Source organism: Cyprinodon tularosa, unplaced genomic scaffold, assembly GCF_016077235.1.
Source record: "Cyprinodon tularosa strain WSP-4 unplaced genomic scaffold, ASM1607723v1 ctg66, whole genome shotgun sequence".
Taxonomy (NCBI): Eukaryota; Metazoa; Chordata; class Actinopteri; order Cyprinodontiformes; family Cyprinodontidae; genus Cyprinodon; species Cyprinodon tularosa.
In genome coordinates this window covers 363,504-385,682 of record NW_024039407.1, presented here as the reverse complement: position 1 = coordinate 385,682, position 22,179 = coordinate 363,504, and the positions used below count along the sequence as shown (strand labels likewise).

Below are 22,179 nucleotides of genomic sequence, written 5' to 3'. Positions count from 1 at the left end.
ATGTTCATAGGAGATATGCTAACTGGTCATGTGTGTCTTGGCACATGTTTAGTCTCTTTCTATCATCTGATTCTGGTATATTTCCCAGATCCTACCCTGATTATGGTTATAAATGCACTGTTCCCACCTGATGGCTGCTGCAGGAGGGTAATGCTACTGTCAATAAGCTCTGATTATCTTGAGCTGGTTTCCTGAACAAGATGTTTGCTGTCCTCCAGTGGCCTCCACAGTCACCAGATCTCAATCCAATATTGTGTCTCTGGGGATAAGAGACTCACATGATAGATGTGGAGCTGGGAAATCATGATATTACCATGAGGATATAGAATAACATCTCAGATGGCTGCTTTTTAAAACAATTTTCTGAATTAGTGCAGCAAATAATTTCTAATGGCAAATGAAAACCCTCCACAGGATAAAACTTGTTTCTATTGACTCATAAATGTGGTTTGTGGTTGAGTTTAGATGTTGGTGTGCTCTTATCTGACAAAATGACCCCGGTAATTTAAAGGGCAGTTTTTCATTAAAAGGAAACCCATGCCAATCTTAAACTATGTAAAACGTAACCAGCACTCTATTAAATCATGAATAGACTGCTATTAACCACTCCCTCTTTAGGTCAGCTTTAATAGTAACAACCAGACCGCAGGAATAAAGTAATTGCTTAAATACAGGTGCTGGTCATAAAATTAGAATATCATGAAAAAGTAGATTGATTTCAGTAATTCCATTTAAAAAGTGAAACTTGTATATTATATTCATACATTACATACAAACTCATATATTTCAGATGTTTATTTTGTTTAATTTTGATGATTACAAATGACAACAAATGAAAATCTCAAATTCATCATATCAGAAAATTAGAATATTACTGAAGACCAATAAAAACGAAGGATTTATAGAAATGTTGGCCAACTGAAAAGTATGAACATGAAAAGTATGAGCATGTACAGCACTCAGTATTTAGTTGGGCCTCCTTTGGCCTGTATTACTGCAGCAATGCGGCGTGGCATGGAGTCGATCAGTCTGTGGCACTGCTCAGGTGTTATGATAGCCCAGGTTGCTCTAATAGTGGCTTTTAGCTCTTCTGAATTGTTGGGTCTGGTGTATTGCATCTTCTTCTTCACAATACCCCATAGATTTTCTATGGGGTTAAGGTCAGGAGAGTTTGCTGGCCAATTAAGAACAGGGATACCATGGTCCTTCAACCAGGTACTGGTAGCTTTGGCACTGTGTGCAGGTGCCAAGTCCTGTTGGAAAATGAAATCTGCATCTCCAAAAAGTTGGTCAGCTGCAGGAAGCATGAAGTGCTCTAAAACTTCCTGGTATGTGGCTGCGTTGACCCTGGACCTCAGAAAACACAATGGACCAACACCAGCAGATGACATGGCACCCCAAACCATCACTGACTGTGGAAACTTTACACTGGACTTCAAGCAACGTGGATGAAGTGCCTCTCTTCTTTTCCTCCAGACTCTGGGACCTTGATTTCCAAAGGAAATGCAAAATTTACTTTCATCAGAGAACATGACTTTGGACCACTCACCAGCAGTCCAGTCCTGTTTCTCTTTAGACGCTTCTGACGCTGTCTGTGGTTCAAGAGTGGCTTGACACAAGGAATGCGACAGCAGAAACCCATGTCTTTCATACGTCTGTGTGTGGTGGTTCTTGAAGCACTCACTCCAGCTGCAGTCCACTCTTTGTGAATCTCCCCCACATTTTTGAAGGGGTTTTGTTTCACAATCCTCTCCAGGGTGCGGTTATCTCTCTTGCTTGTACACTTTTTTCGACCACATCTTTTCCTTCCCTTCGCCTCTCTATTAATGTGCTTGGACACTGAGCTCTGTGAACAGCCAGCCTCTTTAGCGATGACCTTTTGTGTCTTGCCCTCCTTGTGCAAGGTGTCGATGGTCGTCTTTTGGACAACTGTCAAGTCAGCAGTCTTCCCCATGATTGTGTAGCCTATAGAACTAGACTGAAAGACCATTTAAAGGCTTTTGCAGGTGGTTTGAGTTAATTAGCTGATTAGAGTGTGGCACCAGGGGCCATCAATTTTGAACCTTTTCACAATATTCTAATTTTCTGATATGATGAATTTGAGATTTTCATTTGTTGTCATTTGTAATCATCAAAATTAAACAAAATAAACATCTGAAATATATGAGTTTGTATGTAATGTATGAATATAATATACAAGTTTCACTTTTTAAATGGAATTACTGAAATCAATCTACTTTTTCATGATATTCTAATTTTATGACCAGCACCTGTATATCTGAGGACACAAGGCCAAAAGGGCTCTTAAAAAATGTTTCCTGATTGAAAGAGATTTAAGAGCCCCTAAGAAACAAAGTGAATGTGATGCGTTGGTGTATCGCCAGTGGGACCACATAGAAGTAATTTCGAAATTAGAAATTCTTGAAAAAGAGATGAGCCTTCCTGGGGTGGTGAACATATTAAGCAAATGGGAATATTACGCATATTCCCTAATGTTGGAAAAGAGCCTGAAACAACAACTAGAGCAAAAAAAAAAAAAGATGTCCCACCAGCAGCCAAAATGATGATAGGGATTGCTGGAAAAGCCACAATAACAGAGAACAGCTACTACTGCTGGTCTCTGGCACATCATTTTGAGAGGCCCAGCCTCAGTTTGTCACTATATTTTAGATATGCAAAAGAAAAAATCTAAATAACAGCAGCAAGTCCTCAATGATAAAAAATTAATAAACTTTATTCCCCCAAAGTGGATCTTAATTTAGTTTCAATTTAAAAACCTTAGATAACTCATTTACACCCAAGTGTTCACAAAATGTAGTTCCACTGGAAAAGTGGATTCATAATGATGTACAGATAAATGCTGGATATCAGCCAATGCTGCTGCTTTGGTTTTAATCTTATTTTTTTTTTATGTGATAAATAATTAATTTTGTATAATAAAGTAGCTGATTTAGTCGTATTTTACATAAAACCAAGCTAAAACATACAATAAACAAAGAGATAGCGAAATTGAACTAAACACTCAATTTCCCAGAATGCCTCATTGCAGGGTGAGTTGGTGACCTCACAATGAGTATAAAAACGTCTGCAGGAAAGAATTTCTTCCTCCATTGTTACATTGTAACAAGCGGGGCCGGGGCGAACCGGGGGAGGTGGAAAGGCGTCTTCTCGGTCGAAAGTCTCCAACAATTCGGCACCAAAACGAAACAAACTATCCGCGTTTCTTTTCATTTTTCTTATTTTTCTTCCATTTTATGTTATTTAAAAGCGAGAAGACGACGCCCAGCCAAACGAGCCCGGTCCCAGCGAAGAAACAGCAAAAGGGGGGAGAAAAAAAGCGATAAACGAGCACATATGACAGCGGATTCCTCAATTATAATCTTTTCCAGCCTAATATTAGGAAGCTAAAACACCCGGCTGTGTGCGTTGTTCATACTGCACCGAAAAATGTTAGGAGAAAACCCACCGCTAACCCAATGACGCCCCTCTCTATTTCTTTTTTTCTCTCGGCTGTCCTTTAAACAGAGGTATGCCATATTTAAATAAAAGCTGTAGCTCCTGTCAGGCAACTGTCGTCTTTTGGTGTGTAGAACAATAAGCTTGCAAAACCAAGTAACCTCATATAGCTAGAAAGAGAAAGAAATAAGTGTCGCAAATTGACAATCAGCCAGATCACTTTGTTGCAGCGATATCTGGGGTTTTGCACATAAAAAAATCCCCCCACTGCGCGATAAAAGATTGATGTGTGCAGCTTGTGTTGGAAAGAGACGACCTCCGAGGCTGTTGGATTAAGGGCCCCTCTTTCTGCCCAAGGTAAGGGGGTTTAATGTTTAATTAAATGGGGGTCTTTGTGTGTGTGTGAGAGGTGGGATATGGTTAAATGGCGATAGGGGGACCGAGCATTTGCCTGTTTGATAATGCATTTTAACCCTGATCATTTCCACACTGCAAGTCACGGTTGGATTAAAATACAGCAGCCAGCTTCGAAGAAAGAAACCAAAGACCTGATTTTAATAACATTTTTAAACAGTAGTTCTTGCATGAATGCTGCTCTGGGCTCCACATGTATGCATGGCGTAGTGTTGACTATATTGAATGGGAGTATTGCTTTTTTTGCATCGTGCATTAGATGTAATTTGATGCAATTTTTATGCTTTAATGAATTCTGTTTTCCTATTCCATGTTTGTTCACCTTGATGGACCTAAAGCTTATAGAGAGCGTGCAGGGGACAAAGAGATGACTGCCACCACTGCATGCATGCATGCTTTATTATTGTGCACATTTGGTGCAAAGAGGAATGACATTTTTTTTCTTTCTCAAATAAAATAAAGACCTTAATCCTTTATAAGGCACTCAGTGAAATACTTTGAAAATCAACATTTCAAGCCAATAGTGTTATTGGAATCCAAGACAAGACCTTATTACCTTTGTAACAATCAAATCAATCAAAAATATGGATATTTTATGGTAAAAATAAATGTCAATGTAATAATAAGAAAAGCCAACTTGCCCGAATATATTAAGAATTAAATATATTAAGAAATTCATGAAAAATGCATAACCTTAAGGGCAGTAATGTTGATACTGGCCCTTACATTTTTTTTAGTTTTTAAACCTGAATTTAATTGTTAACTAGGCTTAATTGACTTTTGAACTTTACTTTTTAACTTTTCAATTAGCTTTTCACCCTTTTTTTTCTTGTCAACCTTTTTTTCAACTTAATTTACAGTAAGTAATGTTTCAGTCAAGGGCTCATCTAATTGGTCAAATGCCAAAATAAGATGTACAGTCATTTAGCAGTATCTTTGCTGAATGATACCGAGGGACGAGGGACAGTGGCGCCACCAGTGCAGTAGCCAGGGGTGGCCATGGCCACCCTGTGCAAAGCCTTGGCCACCCCGAAGGCCAGGGTAAATTGGAGTAAGAAAAAAAAAATCACAAAATAAACCAAGATATGAATAGGTGTTTACTTTAGTCTTAATGATTTCTACAGACAGGTTTACAACAATAATAGATTCAAACCCTGAAATGATGGCCTTTAGTTTCAGTGTGCCACCCCAAGATTTTTAGTAGCCACATCTGGCCACAACCTATGAAACATTTCCGTAGGCACCACTGAAGGGGGGGGGGACTCCATTTGTAAGGGGTATGCAAGCGATCAAAGATGCTAACTTGCCCTAAAAAGGGTTAAAGATCCAATGTGTTTTTAAGAATCCCAGTGTATAGTTCTTTTTTTTATGTTTCTCCAAATTAGTATGGTGATCCAAAGAGTTCAATGAAACCCAAACAATCTTTCCTGTCTAGACTAATTAAAAAACTGTTGACCATTTGGAGAATTTACTGGAGATCATCAAATTCAGTGTAATAATTGAAAATAAACACAAAACAAAACATCTGTAGACACCTGGAAAAAGTTGTGCATCAGATATAAGGATCAGGATCAATTAATGTTTTAAGGTGGCTCTGGTTCTGGCAGCAGGATACAGATCTAAATAGTGTATGTGATCCGATGCATGAAGAATTTAACAACTACAAATAATAATACAGATTTTATACATCTATTAAATCTATATTTGACAGGGATGCAAACAAACATCGTGCCAAAAAAAGCATGTCCCTGAAGCTCTACATATAGAGTTAATGCTAAAGGATATACATATTTCAATACTTAACATACTTACCTTATTTACTTAACTTATTTATGAAAAAGGCATTAATATTGTTAAATAAATATTATAATGAAAGTGCAATGAACAAAGGAATATGAAAAAAGTAATTTATGTAACAGATGATTATATCAGCTCTACTAAGAAGTAAGCAGAAATGTAATTATCTCATTAACAGTAAAACTAGATGTATGGTTGAGGTAGTGTTAGGAATGTGTTTATTGCTACTTGAAAATGTGAAACAGCAAAAGTAATTTACAGTATTCAAAACCAGCAATCTTATTGTTTATATAGTAATAGTACTTAATAATGAGATTAGAAGATTAGAATAGAAATACCTTTTGTCTTGCAACAGTGAGGATTTATAGTTCGGTCAGCAGCAGAGCAATAAATAGGAGTCAAAGCATAACTTAAGCTCATATGCACTGTGGAGTAAAAAAAAACAAACATATCTCCAAAGAAATAGACAATAATGACAGGTCATTACAGTTTTTCTGGATTGTTTACACACATTTCTGAAAACATGCCTCGTATTCTCAGAACTCTTCACACAAATCCAACAAACACACACACAATGGGCAAAACCCTTCAAATCTCCTGCAAAATGAAACTTTACATTCAAAACAGTTTTATCTCTTCACAAAAGGCCATTTTGTGTTCAGATGACACACACAAACTATCATATGAACAGACAATTAAAAAAAGCATTTAAACACTGATGTGCTCAGTGTAAAACACCATTCTCCATTCATCATAATGACTTTTTGTTCAGTGTTACACTTACTACGGACATTAAATACATAAGTGCGTTGTAAAATACTTTAGAATATTGTTTTTATACTCAGAACACACAAATATACTGTAACAAACTATTTTTGCCACAAAACAATGTACACAGTGTACATCCCAACCGACACAAAGTTGCACATACAGTGCAGAAGATTTTACTGTATACAGTTACAGTAATAATAAAAAAAACAAAACAAAATAAACTATGCTGCATCCTCTCTTCTGTTTCGGTCTGGCCACAGCACCTCATCTACATCACAAGCAATGTTTTCCCTGGCCAAGCAGCGGGGGAAATATCGCCTAGCATGGCGAATCCAGCCATGAAAAGCATCAACTGCTATATCTCCACATGCGTCTTCCATAGCTTGGAAAAGGGGTATACGCGTTTCTGAATTTAGGTCGTACACTTTCCATCTCCAGGCAGAAAAAAATTCCTCAATAGGATTGAGGAATGGAGAATATGGAGGGAGATAAACAACTGAAAAGCGTGGGGGGTCAGTGAACCAGAGCAGCCCGGTGGAAGCTTACGTTGTCCCAAATGACAACGTACCTGAGCTGCTCTGGGCCGTCTATCTGATCTGGTGGAATGAGTGTGTTGTGTAGGGTGTCCAGGAATGTGATCAGATGGGCAGTGTTGTAGGGGCCAAGGGTAGCATGGTGATGGATGATGCCATGGTGGGTCATCGCTGCACACATTGTGATGTTCCCTCCGTGCTGGCCAGGGACTTCAACAATGGCACGCTGGCCGATTATATTCCTTCCCCTCCTTCGTCTTTTTGTGAGGTTGAATCCAACCTCATCAATGAAGAAGAACTGGTGCTCCACTGCATCCACCTCCAGCTCAAGGACTCTCTGAAACACACATGACAATATCAGAAGTAGACATGGAGCGGTCACTATTGTGAAGCACAATCATTATGATTACAATATAATAGAAAGAAATATGTATGATTTATACAATGTTGACAGTATGCATCAAGGGTGGGAATGTATAGGACGTACTTGCACATAGTTATATCGCAATTCTTTGACTCTTTCTGAATTGCGCTCAAATGGCACCCTGTAGACCTGCTTCATCCTCAGTTTATTTCTGTGCAAGACACGGTCCAGCGTTGATAAACTTACCCTATCAATATTTTGAAATATCTCATTGTTTTCTATTGTTTTTCTTTATATTTGTCGTAAGGTAATGGCGTTATTTTCAAGAACCATGTTCATGATCTCTCTTTCCTGTTCAGGAGACAGAAGACGGCCCCGTCCACCTCTTGTTGGTAATCTTTCAGTTCTGCAATACAAAGAGTGCAATACTGTAAATACTGTGTAGGACTACATTTCCCAAATACTCGAAACACAATGTCCTACAGAACAGTCCACAGGTAATACTGTACTACTGTACTCATTGAGTACTGTATTGATATGCAGTACTGCAGTTTTGTAGTGAGAGTAGACATGGTCAACCAAAGTGGCTCGGATCTCATCAGAAATGATTGTCCTTGGCCTTCCTCGTCCTCGTCCTCGTCCTCCCCATCATCCTCCTCTTACTCTCACTCCTCTGGCTCTGGCTCTGCCTCTGTTTACAACATTGGCCTCCATTGCTCCAAAACAGAAGAGCTCACCTGTTGCCCTTTTATGCTAAAGCTCTGATTGCTGAGTGGAAACATGTGTGTTAGGTGTTTGCCCATGTGAGGAGTCAGTGTGCATAGTAGGGAAATTAACTTTAGAGTTTTGAATAACAGTGTGTTCCTTGTGAAAACAAAAGATTTTCTTTATGACAATTGTGTGTAGAGTTTTGGAAAAAGTGTGTTTTAGAACTGCAATTTGAGTGTAAAGCAGGAATTGTGCTTGTAGTTTAGCAGAATTGGTTCAGGGGGTTGGTGCATGAGTTACATTTTGTGGTCATTGTGTTTCAAGTACCAATATTTGTGTGTAAACAATCAAGAAAAACTGTAGCTTAGCAAAGAGAATGAGTGAAGGGCAAATATTCCTACTATAATTACTGTAAAAACTAGGGGAAAATTTGAATATTCATTCATCTGCACTGATCTTTAAACCTCTTCAAGGGCAAAACAAATACAGAAAAGTGTCATTCTTAAATTAACTTCCAACTTTCACCTGAATGGATCAGATTCTATTAATACATCTAAAAACTAAAATAGCAGAACAAGAAATATAGTGAGACCTAAATCAGCATTACTTGATTTTTCCACAGATCCCATAACCTGTATGTGTATGAATACAATTTCTCATAGTCTTTACTCTCTGGGCAATTACTTTTAATTTGACAAGACATGAATTCAATCAACAATAAACCTTGTATGTAGTGCTTCTGAGTAATATTTTTTTTTCTAAGACTATCTAAGGTACAAATGTCTTTAAAAAAAAGAACAAAAATTATATTAAAAGCTACATTGAGAGTTTCTCTTGATAGAAGGTTGCCTCTCAAATAGACCATTTAAATCATGTCCACAGGCCATCATCAACATTTGCTGTTATGGCTCACTGCCCAGGGTGGAATGGATTGGAGGGGTTACCAAGAGCATTCACATTAGATTTGTCTGTTAACTGTTTCCGTATTGATTATTACGAGGTCCAGTCAGGCTTAATATCTCCTTCATTGTAAGCACATTAAGAAAAATAAAACACTTACCCTGTCTGTGGCTAATGCTAAAGATGATATCAGACTCACCTTCTTTGATTTGGAGATAATTCAAGGTAGTTTTTCACAGTTTTTAGGGAATCTGGGATCTAGGGAAGTGATAAATCATCTTATTAAAAGTCTAAACCCTGTTTATTATTATTTTTTTTTTAGCAGTATGCTGCGACCACTATTCTTCCTGAGGTCAGTTTTTGTAAGATGACTACGGAAGAGGATTAGGGCCACTGAAATTTTTTTTACTGATTTTTACATTTTATTTCAGTTAAGTATGGGAAAAAAGTCAGAATTCTGACTTTAATCTCAGATTTCTGACTTTTTTCTCAGACTTCTGACTTTAATCTCAGAATTTTGACTTTTTTCTCAGAATTTTGGATTTTACGTAATGTAGATGGGCACCATGAAGGAAGAGATGTGGGAGCACTCAGCTTCACTGACAAAGATGTGAGTTTGAGAGGGCCAGTGACACATTGGTGGAAAATGACGGAATTAGGCAACTTTTTACGTGCCCGAGGGGTCCCCTCATTAATAGAGGAGCAGAAGGTCATTAAAACAAGAGAGCTAGTCTCTAAAACAGACATGGCTATGGCTTGATGCTAACATGTTTGTTATCTGTAAGAATTCTGAGAAAAAAGTCAGAATTCTGAGATTAAAGTCAGATATCTGAGGAAAAAAGTCAGAATTCTGAGATTAAAGTCAGATATCTGAGGAAAAAAGTCAGAATTCTGAGATTAAAGTCAGATATCTGAGGAAAAAAGTCAGAATTCTGAGATTAAAGTCAGATATCTGAGGAAAAAAGTCAGAATTCTGAGATTAAAGTCAGAATTCTGAGGAAAAAAGTCAGAATTCTGACTTTTTTCCCATACTAAACTGAAATAAAATGTAAAAATCAGTTAACTTTTTTTTTCAGTGGCCCTAATCCTCTTCCATAGAAGAAAAAAATTATTTTTATGATGAAGTATTAAAAGAACATTTTCCATTTTCACCACTTTTAAGAAAGACACCTACTTAATCTTTGAATATGGAGATATTTTACATTTCCCTTACAATAAAGAATAAATCAATACTTTTTATAATGTTGTCTAAGCTACATTAGCCTGACTGCTATTCTGTGAATCTAACCAAACATGCATCTAGTTATCCTTATTATCTATGTGTCTATCTGTCCTTCGCCTGGCATTTTACTCATCTATCTAGCTGAACACACACACATAGCTCTGCCCAGGGCATCGCTGATGCAAATTGCAGAATTTTTTACAATGTTCTATAAAGTCTGTTTGGATTAGGCATTATTTGAGTTTATAAACCTCCAAAAATCTAAATATCAAGCTTTGGTTCGTTTGTTCAAGCTGCAGATGTGATAAACACCACCTTGCGAAATCTAAAACAGGATCAGGTGGGTTAATGCCATAGAGACCGTGTGCTTCAAGGCTCTTCGCACAAACTATGCTTGCACCAGTTGCTATGGTTACAGTTCTACTCTTGATAATTTCAGAATAGGATTTAATGTGCGATGTTCAGGACGGAGCGGTGGTGGTGGTGGGGGTGCCTACAGATGAAATGATGGAGGTGGAATACAGATGAAAACGAGGCAGGACTGCGCAGATGTCGCCTGCGTTTTTTTGGGTTTTCATGGTGAAAAGGAGAAACTAAACCCGTCTTTGGGACAGTTTGACCTGCTTGATTTAAAACCAACACAAATATTTAGCCCTCAAATACTAACACTACTTCTCTCATTTGACTTCTACGCTTGTATTTATACACAATGGTTGTTTGTAGTGTCTCGATTAGTGTTGATCTGTCCCCTCAGATAGCAGGTTTCCATGGAGGCAGGTCCGTCCCTAAGTCTCAAAAGAAGATATGAAGAGGTGGACAGCAGCTCTCTGTTTTCTACACCTAAAGACTCGGACGATGACATCTCCAGCAGCGACAGCGCGGACAGCTGTGACAGCCTCAACCCACCTTCCAGCACCCCGTTTACTCGTAAGTAACATCAGGAAAGACACATAGAGCAGAAGAAAAAGCAACACACCTGCTCCAATCAAAACAGTGACAATAAAGTCCTAAATATTTATCTCTTTCCCTTCCCCGCCATTACATCAGCCACCTCCATCCTTAGACACCACAAGCCGTCGCCAAGGGGGAAGCGGGTCCGTTTCGATGTGGTGACGGTGTATTACTTCCCCCGGCGGCAGGGCTTCACCAGCGTGCCCAGCCAGGGGGGGAGCTCCCTGGGCATGGCCCGTCACCACTCTTCCATCAGACACTACACGCTGGGAGAGTTTGCACGCGAGCAGGAAAGCAGCCACAGACATGCTCTGCGCCAGCACCTGCGTCAGGAGAAGCTCAACGCTCGCAAGATGAAGGTACTTTCAACCGAGATGAAAGGCTGTACGATTTTTGCCAAAAATCTAAATTGATATTCTTTTGTTTTTATTTTTTACACCATAATTTCAATTTTATTTCAACTATATCTCTGAAAGGTATTTGTAGTTTGCATGCAACTTTGCGCATTTTATTACAGCCACCTAAAGAGCTGGAGGGAGAAAATCGGTGTCTGACTAGTTAAATGTTTCGGCACCAAAAATCCTGTGGCTCCACGATTGCAGTCACAGCTCTACATTCTCGTCCGCAGCTGACGAGGAATGGCACGGTGGAGTGCGCTCAGGCAGACCTGCTTACACTGGAGGACGTATCAGACGAGGAGCTCGATGTGGATGCCGTTGAGGTGGACGACTGTTTCTTCCTTCAGCCTCTGCCTACGAAGCGGCGCCGAGCCCTCCTGCGGGCCTCTGGCATTGCACGCATAGATGCCCGGGAGAAAGCCGAACTCAGAGCCATCCGCCTCTCCAGGGAGGAGTGTGGTTGTGATTGCCGCCTGTTCTGTGACCCTCGCCACTGCGGCTGCAGCCAGGCTGGTATTAAGTGCCAAGTAAGTCTTTTTGGGCTCCAGGACTTTCCTAAAGACAAATCATGCAGATATTAAAATATTTAAAATTGTTTAATTAATTGTTTTTCAGGTGGATCGGATGTCTTTCCCCTGTGGCTGCTCAAGAGATGGCTGTGGCAACATCGCAGGCCGCATCGAGTTTAACCCCCTCCGTGTCCGAACACACTACCTGCATACCATAATGAAGCTGGATGTGGAGAACAGGAGGTTGCCATTACAAGGGCCTGGGGAGCCGTATACTGAATCTGACCCCATGTCTTCACCCTCTTCTACATGCCCCACATCCCCAACCTTGTCCTCAGGCATCGGCCTGGACTCAGAGCTGGAGGAGAGTGAGGTGCAGTCAGTGGAAGAGGTTCATGATCTCTTGGTGGAGCAGGATATTCTGGAACGAGAGAATGAGACGGCTGTCCTGCACCTGCAGAGTGCAGAGGAGCAGGAGAGGAGGGAAAGAGAGGAGGCTGAGGGAGAGGCGGTGCAGCAGGAGCTGAGCTCCAACGGGATCCCAGAGCAACCACTCTGCCTCCTACCTGAGCAAGCAGAAGCTACAGGTGTGGATCAGATCCTCTTGCAGGGACCTTTTCCTACAGGGGCTACGGTCCTGTGTATCTCTGACACCCAGGAGGAGAGCCCCTCCGAGCTCCTCAAAGACTCCACCTCTCTGCTGTACTATCAACTCAGCACCATAGAGCCTGGAGCCTTTGAAACACTGCCTGCAACCGAGGAAGAAGAACAGAACGAGCCCTTGCAGAGCGCGAGTGGATCCGAGCTTGCCGAGAAGAACCAAGAAATAGTCGAGGATTTCCAAGGGGACACACTTGATGACAATGCCAGCAGACAGAGTGTGGGCGAGTGCTTGACCAACATGCATTTGTGCACAGATGACAGTGCAGCAGAGCTGGAGGAGAGGCCTGCAGCTCCTGATAAAGCCGTCCCGAAACAGCAGAGCCAAGATGAGTTCTGCCGGGCAAAAGAAGCAGATCCACTGCCTCCTGAAGTTTAGCATTAGCATCTTTGCAGATATTTTGCACAATATCTTCATCTAAGATGAGTAAAATACATATTTCACATTAATCACTGCAATCCTCAAAGTATACAGGTCCCTTATAGTGACTAACATTACATTATGTGCAGAAAGGTGTTAGAGTATAAGAGAAGAGATGCTGGAAGCACATAAAGATCACTCCTAAGATGTAGTGAGAATGCAGTTATATGAAGGCAACATTGGAGGGAATTCTGTTGGGGTGATGAATGCGGCCTTATTTGGAAACCATTAACAGCTACAGAAACAGTGAGTGTAAATGCTGACTTAAGCCTTTTGTTTGCTTGATGTATAAAGCTATTAAAGCTGAACACAAACTGTTTATTGCGGACAAGACGCCATGCTGTAGTCAAGCCAAATGAAGGCCTCTGATCGTTCCCTTGGCTAACTACACCGAATGATCCTGGAAATACTTGTTTCTGCGTACTGTTCCTGCAGCATTCGCAGCCTGCTGGAGAGCTGCTTTTCTTTTTTTTTTATCTGTACGCACATTGTGAAGTTAAAGCAACACAAGCCTGGGCACCACTGGTCAGACAAGTAGAAAAGAACCAAGAGAGCAGCGAATTAGCGCGGTCCTTAGCTGTTACTAACGCTTACTTTGGACTGCTGGCACAACCGCAGTCAGACAGACAAAAAGCAAAGGTCACCTCCAACTAATTTACTGACTATTTCTCGAATTATTGTGTCTTTTGTGAATTACATGCTGTTGGTTTTAAAGTCCTTGCAGACTGGGAAGGCAAGGAAAGGTTATTTGTTTCACAGCGCTACATTATTACATTATAAGCAGTCAGATCATGTGATGATGAAACACCAGAATAGAAGTTAGTCATTTAAATGCTTTTTTTGTGCAAGAAAGTTCAGATTATAAATCAAACCAGATTAGAGTACCTTGCAAATGTATCTGTATACCTTGAACCTTTTAGCGATTCCTAATTATTTTACACAGATAGAAATCCAGTAAGTGTGGGGCGCTTTTGCAATATTTAAGGTAAACTTTCTTTTTAAAATAACACAAGCTCTGATTTGACTAAAAACATCTTTAAAGAGTGATTTCAAAGTCTTAGCAGAGAACCATTTGACCCAGAGAGCTGCTTTATGGTAGTCTGAGCTAACTCTGCATAAGCTAAATAAGCTAAAAAAATTGTTGTTGGGCAACAAAGCTGATATAATTCCTACCTGATTAAACACAGTTTTATCTCTTTGATGTGGGATTTAACCCAGAGGACTGAATGTTTCCTCGTCTTTCCAAGTAACTCCATGTCCTCGCAATCTGCTGGTCCAAAGTGGTTAGCTATCAGATTCAGGAATGAAAAAATTCATCAGAAGAGTCTATTATTGAAATAATCCGTTACTAATTTAGTAATTGATTAATTATTAAGTGACATAGACAGATTTTATTTTGTCATTTTGTACACGCAAGTGTAAGCAAAAAGAAATTTCATTAAGTACAGCTGTCTAGACTATTTCATTTTTTAAACTAGTATAGAAACTCATACAAGTAGCTTTAGCTGACAGAGCAACTCACTTAGAGCAGGAAATATATCAAAAATAATAAAAAAGATATTATTTTGCATTTAAGATAAAGAAAATCGTCTTTGTTCGTCAATATGCTCTGTCCACTACTCCTAGTGTGGAAAAGTTTTAGTTTGACCTATTTCAATTTCGTACAAAGTTTTCTTTAAGGAACCTTTGGTTATCCGATTATTAATCAATTATATGAAAAAAATAATCCACAGATAATCGATTTGCATCGATTAATCTGCAATCAGATTCCGTGTGACACAGGGAGATTGCTTCATTTTGCGGCGTTGACTTGGAGGTTACAGGTCTAGCGCCCCTAGTGGCATAACTTAAGCCAGTGGTTCCCAAAGTTTTTTTCTTGGCCCCTGCTTTTTTTTTTTTTTACAATAAAATTTTTTAGCCTCTAAATTTATTATTGTGAATTAATACAAGCAACGTTGTTCTTTGTGCCATCATCAGCTTGTCGTTAGATTCTATATTTCTCTGATTAGAGAGTCACTAGTTGATCGTCGTGTGTCTCTGCTCCTTCAGCACTCATTGACGTTGCTGCTGTAGCCATCTATGCTTCTTGATCTTCAATACTGTACTAGTCCATGATCCTTACCAGGGGTTTCTGGTTTATGGCTACTTCCTAAGGCAGGTCAACTTTAACCCACCTAACAGGACCTTCCAGTTGGTCATAAGATGTACAGGTAAATGTAGAAGGCAGGGGATGATTGGATAAAATTTGTAGCGTTATTCGTCTCATCTGACCGGAGCAGCTTCTTCCGCATGTCTGGTGTGTCTCCTACTCTGCTTGTAGCCGTCTATAAATCAGACTAGTTTTAGTTTCCCTTCCAAAAATTTCTCATAACCTATCCTATTATTTAAACATCTCCATCTGACTCGTCCACAGTGTTCCATGCTCCTCATGATTCTGTTTATTGTTCCCCCAGCAGACATCTGATGCCTTCACAGAGGAGCTTATACTGGGTATTTTTGCACACAGGTGGATCATCTTTAGCTTTGAATTGGCAGTTTGTTGGACTGGATTTTATTTTAATGGGGAATCAGTGTAAATGGGGCTTCATACAAATCCAAACCACACTTTTAAGTTGTATTTTTCTTCACGTTTTGGTTGTAACATAAATAGAACACAAATTAAAAAAAAAGTTCAAGGAATATAAATACATTTGCAGGGACCTTTATGAATAAAAAGCACTTAATGAGTAAATTGCAACATGTGCAGCTTAAAGTACTTACACCAATCAATTGTTAATAATTTATGGATCAGATTTACAGCCTGATCTTGTGTGTGTAAAACGTGTTTGTGTATTCACCTACTTTATTGTCGTGCGTCTACGTTGGAGAGAAAGTGCGTATAATTGTGTGCATGTATGAGTGGATGTTTATTAGACTGTATTTAGACCTGGAATTTTAGTGAGGATGTGTATTTTTAACCTTAAAGGTGCTGATGTTATAGATTTTCAATTTACAGTTGTGAATCCTTAGGAGGAATGATTTCATTATGTTTTTCTTGCTAATTGATCCTGAGCTGAAAGTCCTGAGGAGCCTCCTGTAGAGAAGCGATAGTCCGGCGCTGCAGATTCTGAATGTGCTGACGGTAAAATGAGGCGTTTTTCCGTGACGGGGAGTTAAATCGCAGACATGTAACTCTTTCCTGGTTACTTTTTTTTTCTAAAGTCTTTTTGTCTGAATAATACAGAGCTGCAGAAGTGAGCCGACAGCTCTTACACAAAATCAGTCCTTTGTTCTGTTGCCTGAAATTCCTACTGTTGCTCTTGGCAACGGCTCGCCTAACACAGGATGTGCTGCTGTGTATAAGTTGTCTGATGTGTTTTAGCCTTTTGTTTTGTCTTAATATAATCCTGCTTCAGAGCTGCAACAAAGCAGTGGTTTCAGACCTAATTAAACGATGCTGCCATCCATCAGTCTCTCACAAAGCAGTATCTGGAGTTGTTGTCAGGCCGCAGATTTATCGTGGCTCTTCTGTGCTCGCATGAAGCCTTGATATAACACCATGTTTGAAGTGATGATGATTTCAGGCTGACTATTGTTGATCTTTGGGTTTTTTTCTGCTGATAAAATTAGGTGTGGGACCACTGTTACGCATTAACTCTTCTGTCTCTGCGTGTTTAGCCGTGTGAAAGGGATGTGATGTGTGATTGCTGAGAAGACTGATGACGTCTGACTTTCAACTTTATGCTGTGGGATCAACTCTCATGCTACTTGTTGCCTAAAGTGGAAAAAACAAAGGTTTTTATACAAAAATAAAAACAATAAAATACTTCAAGCGGAAAGTGTTCTATCCTGTCGTTTGTTAACACTGGCTTTTTTCTTACTGATTAATATATAACCTGATTCACAACTGAGACAAATGTTACTGATATTAAAGTAAAGTTCCTGATCGCCTGGAGATTGTGTAATTTTTCTCTCTTAAAACCTGTTTTATTGTTTATGGTAGTTTATTAACAGTTTGGGGAGAGACTAAATTACCAAAAATACAGAGCAAGCATAAAGTTAAAAGAAGTCATAGGTGAGATGTGGTGAAATTAAAAAGAAACATATGTTGGAATCCCAACATTAGGGCCTTTTAGGTGGTCTCCAGGTTTGTATTAAGATTTTCACCAAATATGCTTTTGTTAAATTTCTCAGTGTTTCAGTATTCTCAACTACTACATCATAGATCAAAGGTTTGGATCTGTCAGGGTTTGGTTGAGGTTTGAGGACCCAGATGCAGAGAGGTGGAGGAGATTTCTTGCAGTTTAATGGGGGATAAAAACAGTAAACAAAGGCAGGAAACTAAAAATCCAACTAATAATGAAAACCCAACAGGACCATGGAGACATCGGGAAAATAATCACGGAGAGACGAGGTAGGAAGAAAACAACACAGAGATCCAGCAACGACAAGGAACCAACAAAGAGTGACAGCAGAGGGAGAGTATATGTAGCTGACTGAGACAATGGCAGGGCTAACGAGCTGACAAGGAGCAGGTGTGAGAGGAGACAACGAGGGAGCCAAGGGGAAAGGAACACACAAGAGGGCAACAGAGGAAAACCACAGAAAAACCTGAGAACATAAATCTAGAAACTACAACAAAATACAAATTATACCTTTAAAACAAGGAGCAAAGTAAAAAACAACAGAACCAAGACCATGACAGGATCCCTATAGTTTTTTGTTTTTTTTTTTTACCCCCAGACTCTCAGCTCAATTTTAGTCCCATCAAAGACTTTAATGTGTTTAACTTGTTTCTTTTAATACAATTGTTTTTACTTTAACTTTTCAGTGAACTACTTTAAACCAGGGGACCTTCAACTAGGCTCCAAGTTCCTGAGGTCCCCATAAAACTCATACATGCATGGTTAAGACAATAACTGCTTATTTTATGCACATCTCTGATTAAAATCCTTTGCTGAAATCCCTACAGAATGCTTATTGTAGTGTGAGTGTCACAGAACTCTTATTACATTGGATCAGTCCATCTTACTGCACAAGAAGAGAGCAGCTAAAACTTTGAAAGCAAACAGTAGTGATGGGTTGATGAGGCGTCATGAAACGTTTCGACACATTACCAAACTGTATTGATACAGTGTCGATACTGTGTCACTGAATACTGACACCTGCTGGACATTAAAAATCCCTACAGGCAACCTAGTTGACAGAGTTAACTGACACTGATTTGATGACCTATTATATTCACTAATATGATGCAATTCATTGTATGATGCATTGTATTATTATTAAAACATATTTGATATTTTAGACACAGTCAATGAATAATGAGAACCTGCATCATAATTTAATAATCTCTAATCTGTATTTATTTGTCTATCCTCATCCCCCAATACATCTTCCTACACCTTATTTAATTGATTTTATTTTTCTATTGTATATACTGTGTCTAAACATCCTCTATTTTCTTGTATGTGCAATTTTTCCTGCTACTGGAAATACAATTTCCCGAAGGGAGTAATCCCAAGGGATTAATAAAGTCAAGTCTAAGTCTAAGTCTAAGTAAACATGTAGTAAATGAAGATGCTTGTTCATTGGTATTTTTTTTTTTTTTTACAAATTTTTATTTAAAAAAATAAGTTTTGAAATTCAGTCTGTTGCGCTTTTTTGATATTAGTTCTCCAGCTGTGGAAAACACCCGCTCACACGGCACAGATGAAGCTGGAGTGCACAACAATTTTAAGGCCAGGCGGAAGAGGTTTGGATAAACCGTCCTTTAGTTTTTCCAATATACAAGAGGATCCTGGGACCTCGCAATATTGCCCTCTGCCATGTATCTCTGCACCTCAAGGATGGCATCAGCTGTGGCACTTTTGGTCTGCCTCCCCACTTCGAGATCAAAATGTTCCCAAAGGTCATCTTAAAAAAAAAAATAGTATTTTAGTACATGAATCAAGTGGAAACTCTGAGAGGAACAGGATGAAACAAGGACATTAAAACAAATACCTTATTTTCCGAAATGACATCAAAGTGGTCCCACACGGGAGAAAGCTTTCTTTTTGCTTGAGGAAGCTCCATAATTTTTGATGAATTTTATATTCGCAAAACACGCAAGATTGTTTTGGCAGATGCGCATCCTTATAAAGGCTTGTCAATCAGTTCGAAACATGGGTCACGTGACCGATACAGGAACTGTTTCGGTCACGTGACTTTTCCGTAGCGATACACACGTCGACACAGGTTTCGCTCTATGAGACAGACACATGCGCCGACGCATCGGTGTTGCCCGACCCATCACTAGCAAACAGTGTGAAGAAAAAAGAAAAAGACAATGAAGATAATCTACCCCGGCGATCCTGAAAAGAGGAGGAAGAAGGAGGAAAGCAGTAAGGTGACTAGCTTTTTCTGTCATGGTGTCTGTGTGGCTGAGACTACAGGTTTCCAATCGGATCTCCAATTGGAGGGCGTGCCAACCCGACAGGTGATCCACCTGTTTCTCATCAGGTGCAGCTCTTATAAGGAGCAGCTGGACTACCCTTCACCGCCTGATTGTCCGACTAAGTTGGTAATTTCAAGCCTCACTCCCTGAGTAAAACTCTCCCAGAGATCTTTATCTGAACCGTCAGGTTGTTGCTGACTTACCTGTGCTCCAGCTCATCCAGCTGTCTTTTTCCTCCAGGCTCCGCTGTCACTCCGTCTGCCTGCCCGCTCTCCACCGTTTGGTCTCCAGCCCACCTTTGCAATCCACAAACCCCCTCCGGGATCGGCTCATCTTCTGAAACAGTAAGCTTCCTCACGTTATTTTCCCCACTTGGACAGATTCCCTTCCCGAACCCCCAATAACATCTCCTCTCCGTTTTCAGAAGCAGCTGAAAGCAGCTGATCAGCCTGAACCCATCTTGGATTCTGTTTTCAGTACAATAAAGAGATTGATCCTTTGAATCCTGCTTGTGGTTTCCTGCATGTGGGTCAGAAAAATCCCCTCGATCATGACATTTTCACTGCAACAGGAACGAGCAACAGATAACCCTCTCACCCCCATTTCTATCCCTTTAAAGAAGGCAATGCTTTTGGGAAATTTTCAAGTAAGCTATAAATTTATATGTTTTTGCTAAAGAGGATGAAAAGAAATTCATTTAGGAATCAATCATGCTGAATATTTAAACAAAACTTCAAGCTTTGGAAGTTTTTTCTTTGTGGTCTAAAGTCAGTTGATATAGATCTTCTTATTGTAAGATTTACTCTTAAAATACGATTTTAGGGACAAAATTGAGAAAATACAAAAACTCTACCAAAGAAAACAGAGGGAGAGAGAGAGACAACAACAAACAGGGGCAGGAAGATGTTCTATTAAAGGGACAGATGGAGAGAAAGACAAAGATGAGAACAGAAAAAGAAATTAAAAGGAGAGGAAAATTTAGAAAATGGAAGAGAGGGATAAACAAATAATAGACACAGTTATTATGTTAGAATGTTTGTATCTGTGTAATTGACCTGTTGTATTGTGTGTTCTCTTTTTTTCATTTCAGAGGGCTCCATGCCTGCCTTCGCCTTGGGCCCCAAATATCCTAAATCCACCACTGCTTTCAACTGGCTGAGGCCATGGCTCCTCATTCTAATGAGGTTGTCCTTTACCCATAACTGAAAAAACCTCCCTAAAGATATAAATCTTTCCACCTCTAGTTATACCATTTCACCTTCCTTTTTGTGCATTTTATTCACTTTATTTTTTATGGACATTTAAATGCCCAGCAAATAACCATCGAATCGTTTTTAACTCTTAAATGACCTCAGCGAGGACACAGTTTTAAAGGGTAACTCTTGACTAGTTGTCATTTACAGCATGTCACACTTATTGTTGGAGGATACCAGTGTTTATATTATATGTTCTGCCACATCTTTTTCCCATGGGCTTCACTCCTTAGCATACAAAAAATGAAAATAAAAAAGCAATTATGTTCTAGTTAGAGAAAAGATTGAGCTAAATCAGCATTTAGAAAGACTTGTCCTGTTCTTTAACTATGCATTGCATCATCATCATCATCATCGTTTTGAGATCTTGCTAAACATATTTTGTGATCTGGGCCTTTACTTATTCAATAAAATTTTTGTTCCCAAGCATTTTTACTGCTATTACTATATTTTTCCATAATGGATTACATCTCAGCTAAGGATATGTGTACGTTTCATATTTATTTTTTGACTTCTTTTTAATTTTTGCATTTTTAATTGCATTTGTCTTAAAGCTATTTGATATAGGTTAAACAGTCTACTTAAGTATATTTAATTCTTAATAGCTCCTGGGGAGATAAAGTCAAACAGATTATTACAGTTTTTCTACATCAAATCTGTAATTCCTTACATAGGAAATAAAAAATTAATAGTTTTTATATTATAAAATACATATAAAATATGTTTTTCTAAATGTATGCAATGTTAATTGATTAAAATAATCCAACAAAATTCACATGGTAAAATTAAACTGTGACCAAATCAAATCCAGTAAAAAAAAAAAAGGATTTTTTTTTTTTTTTTTGCTTATCTACATTATCGTCTCTGTACACTAGAGGGCAGCAAAAACTCATCACTGCGTCTGCGTCACATGGGGTCCTTTAGTGACGAGCAGACATTTGAGACCAAGCAACAGTTCTTATTGTCACTAAAAGGAAAGGTAGTTCCTTTGGTCCCTTTGAAAAATGGACAGGAATTAATCTTTGGGATTTTTTCTTATCACTTTGACTGGTGAGAGTTAAAGTGTTGGTTTACTTTAGTTATCTTTATAGTTATTTTTTACTTATTTTCCTGTAATTTTCTGTGACTAAATATAAATGTTAAACAAGCAAAAATTGCTGGGTCATTAACTTCCTCCTAGTGCTGGGGTTTGCTTGTTTTTGAAAGGCTTTAACCCAACATGGATGCAAAATTGTAATGCAAGAGGTTAGAATGAGCCTTATTATTCTTAAAAAATATATATTATTTTCAATCATACCATATAACCATCAAATCACAGGTTATTTTTTATACTTCCACTGAATTTTTAGATCTCTGAATAATTTTTCAAGATGTTTTTTACCCCAGAGTCATAAGGTTAGAAGTTCT

The 22,179-nt window shown here is 39.0% G+C and overlaps 1 protein-coding gene and 1 long non-coding RNA gene across 2 annotated transcripts; one reads left to right on the top strand and one right to left on the bottom strand.

The window, feature by feature from the left end:
* Nucleotides 1-3,236: 3,236 nt before the first annotated feature.
* csrnp2 (cysteine-serine-rich nuclear protein 2) lies at nucleotides 3,237-13,445 on the top strand. The gene is made up of 5 exons (XM_038309233.1): nucleotides 3,237-3,813; nucleotides 10,920-11,092; nucleotides 11,213-11,475; nucleotides 11,745-12,041; nucleotides 12,130-13,445. The coding sequence occupies exons 2-5, from the start codon at nucleotides 10,933-10,935 to the stop codon at nucleotides 13,060-13,062; spliced, it is 1,653 nt and encodes a 550-aa protein (XP_038165161.1). The 5' UTR covers nucleotides 3,237-3,813; nucleotides 10,920-10,932; the 3' UTR covers nucleotides 13,063-13,445.
* Nucleotides 13,446-18,871: 5,426 nt separating this feature from the next.
* LOC119799357 lies at nucleotides 18,872-19,177 on the bottom strand. The gene is made up of 2 exons (XR_005282844.1): nucleotides 19,087-19,177; nucleotides 18,872-18,999 (listed from the first exon to the last, which is right to left on the bottom strand). It is a non-coding gene; the product is annotated as an uncharacterized LOC119799357 (long non-coding RNA).
* Between the last annotated feature and the right edge of the window lie 3,002 nt (nucleotides 19,178-22,179).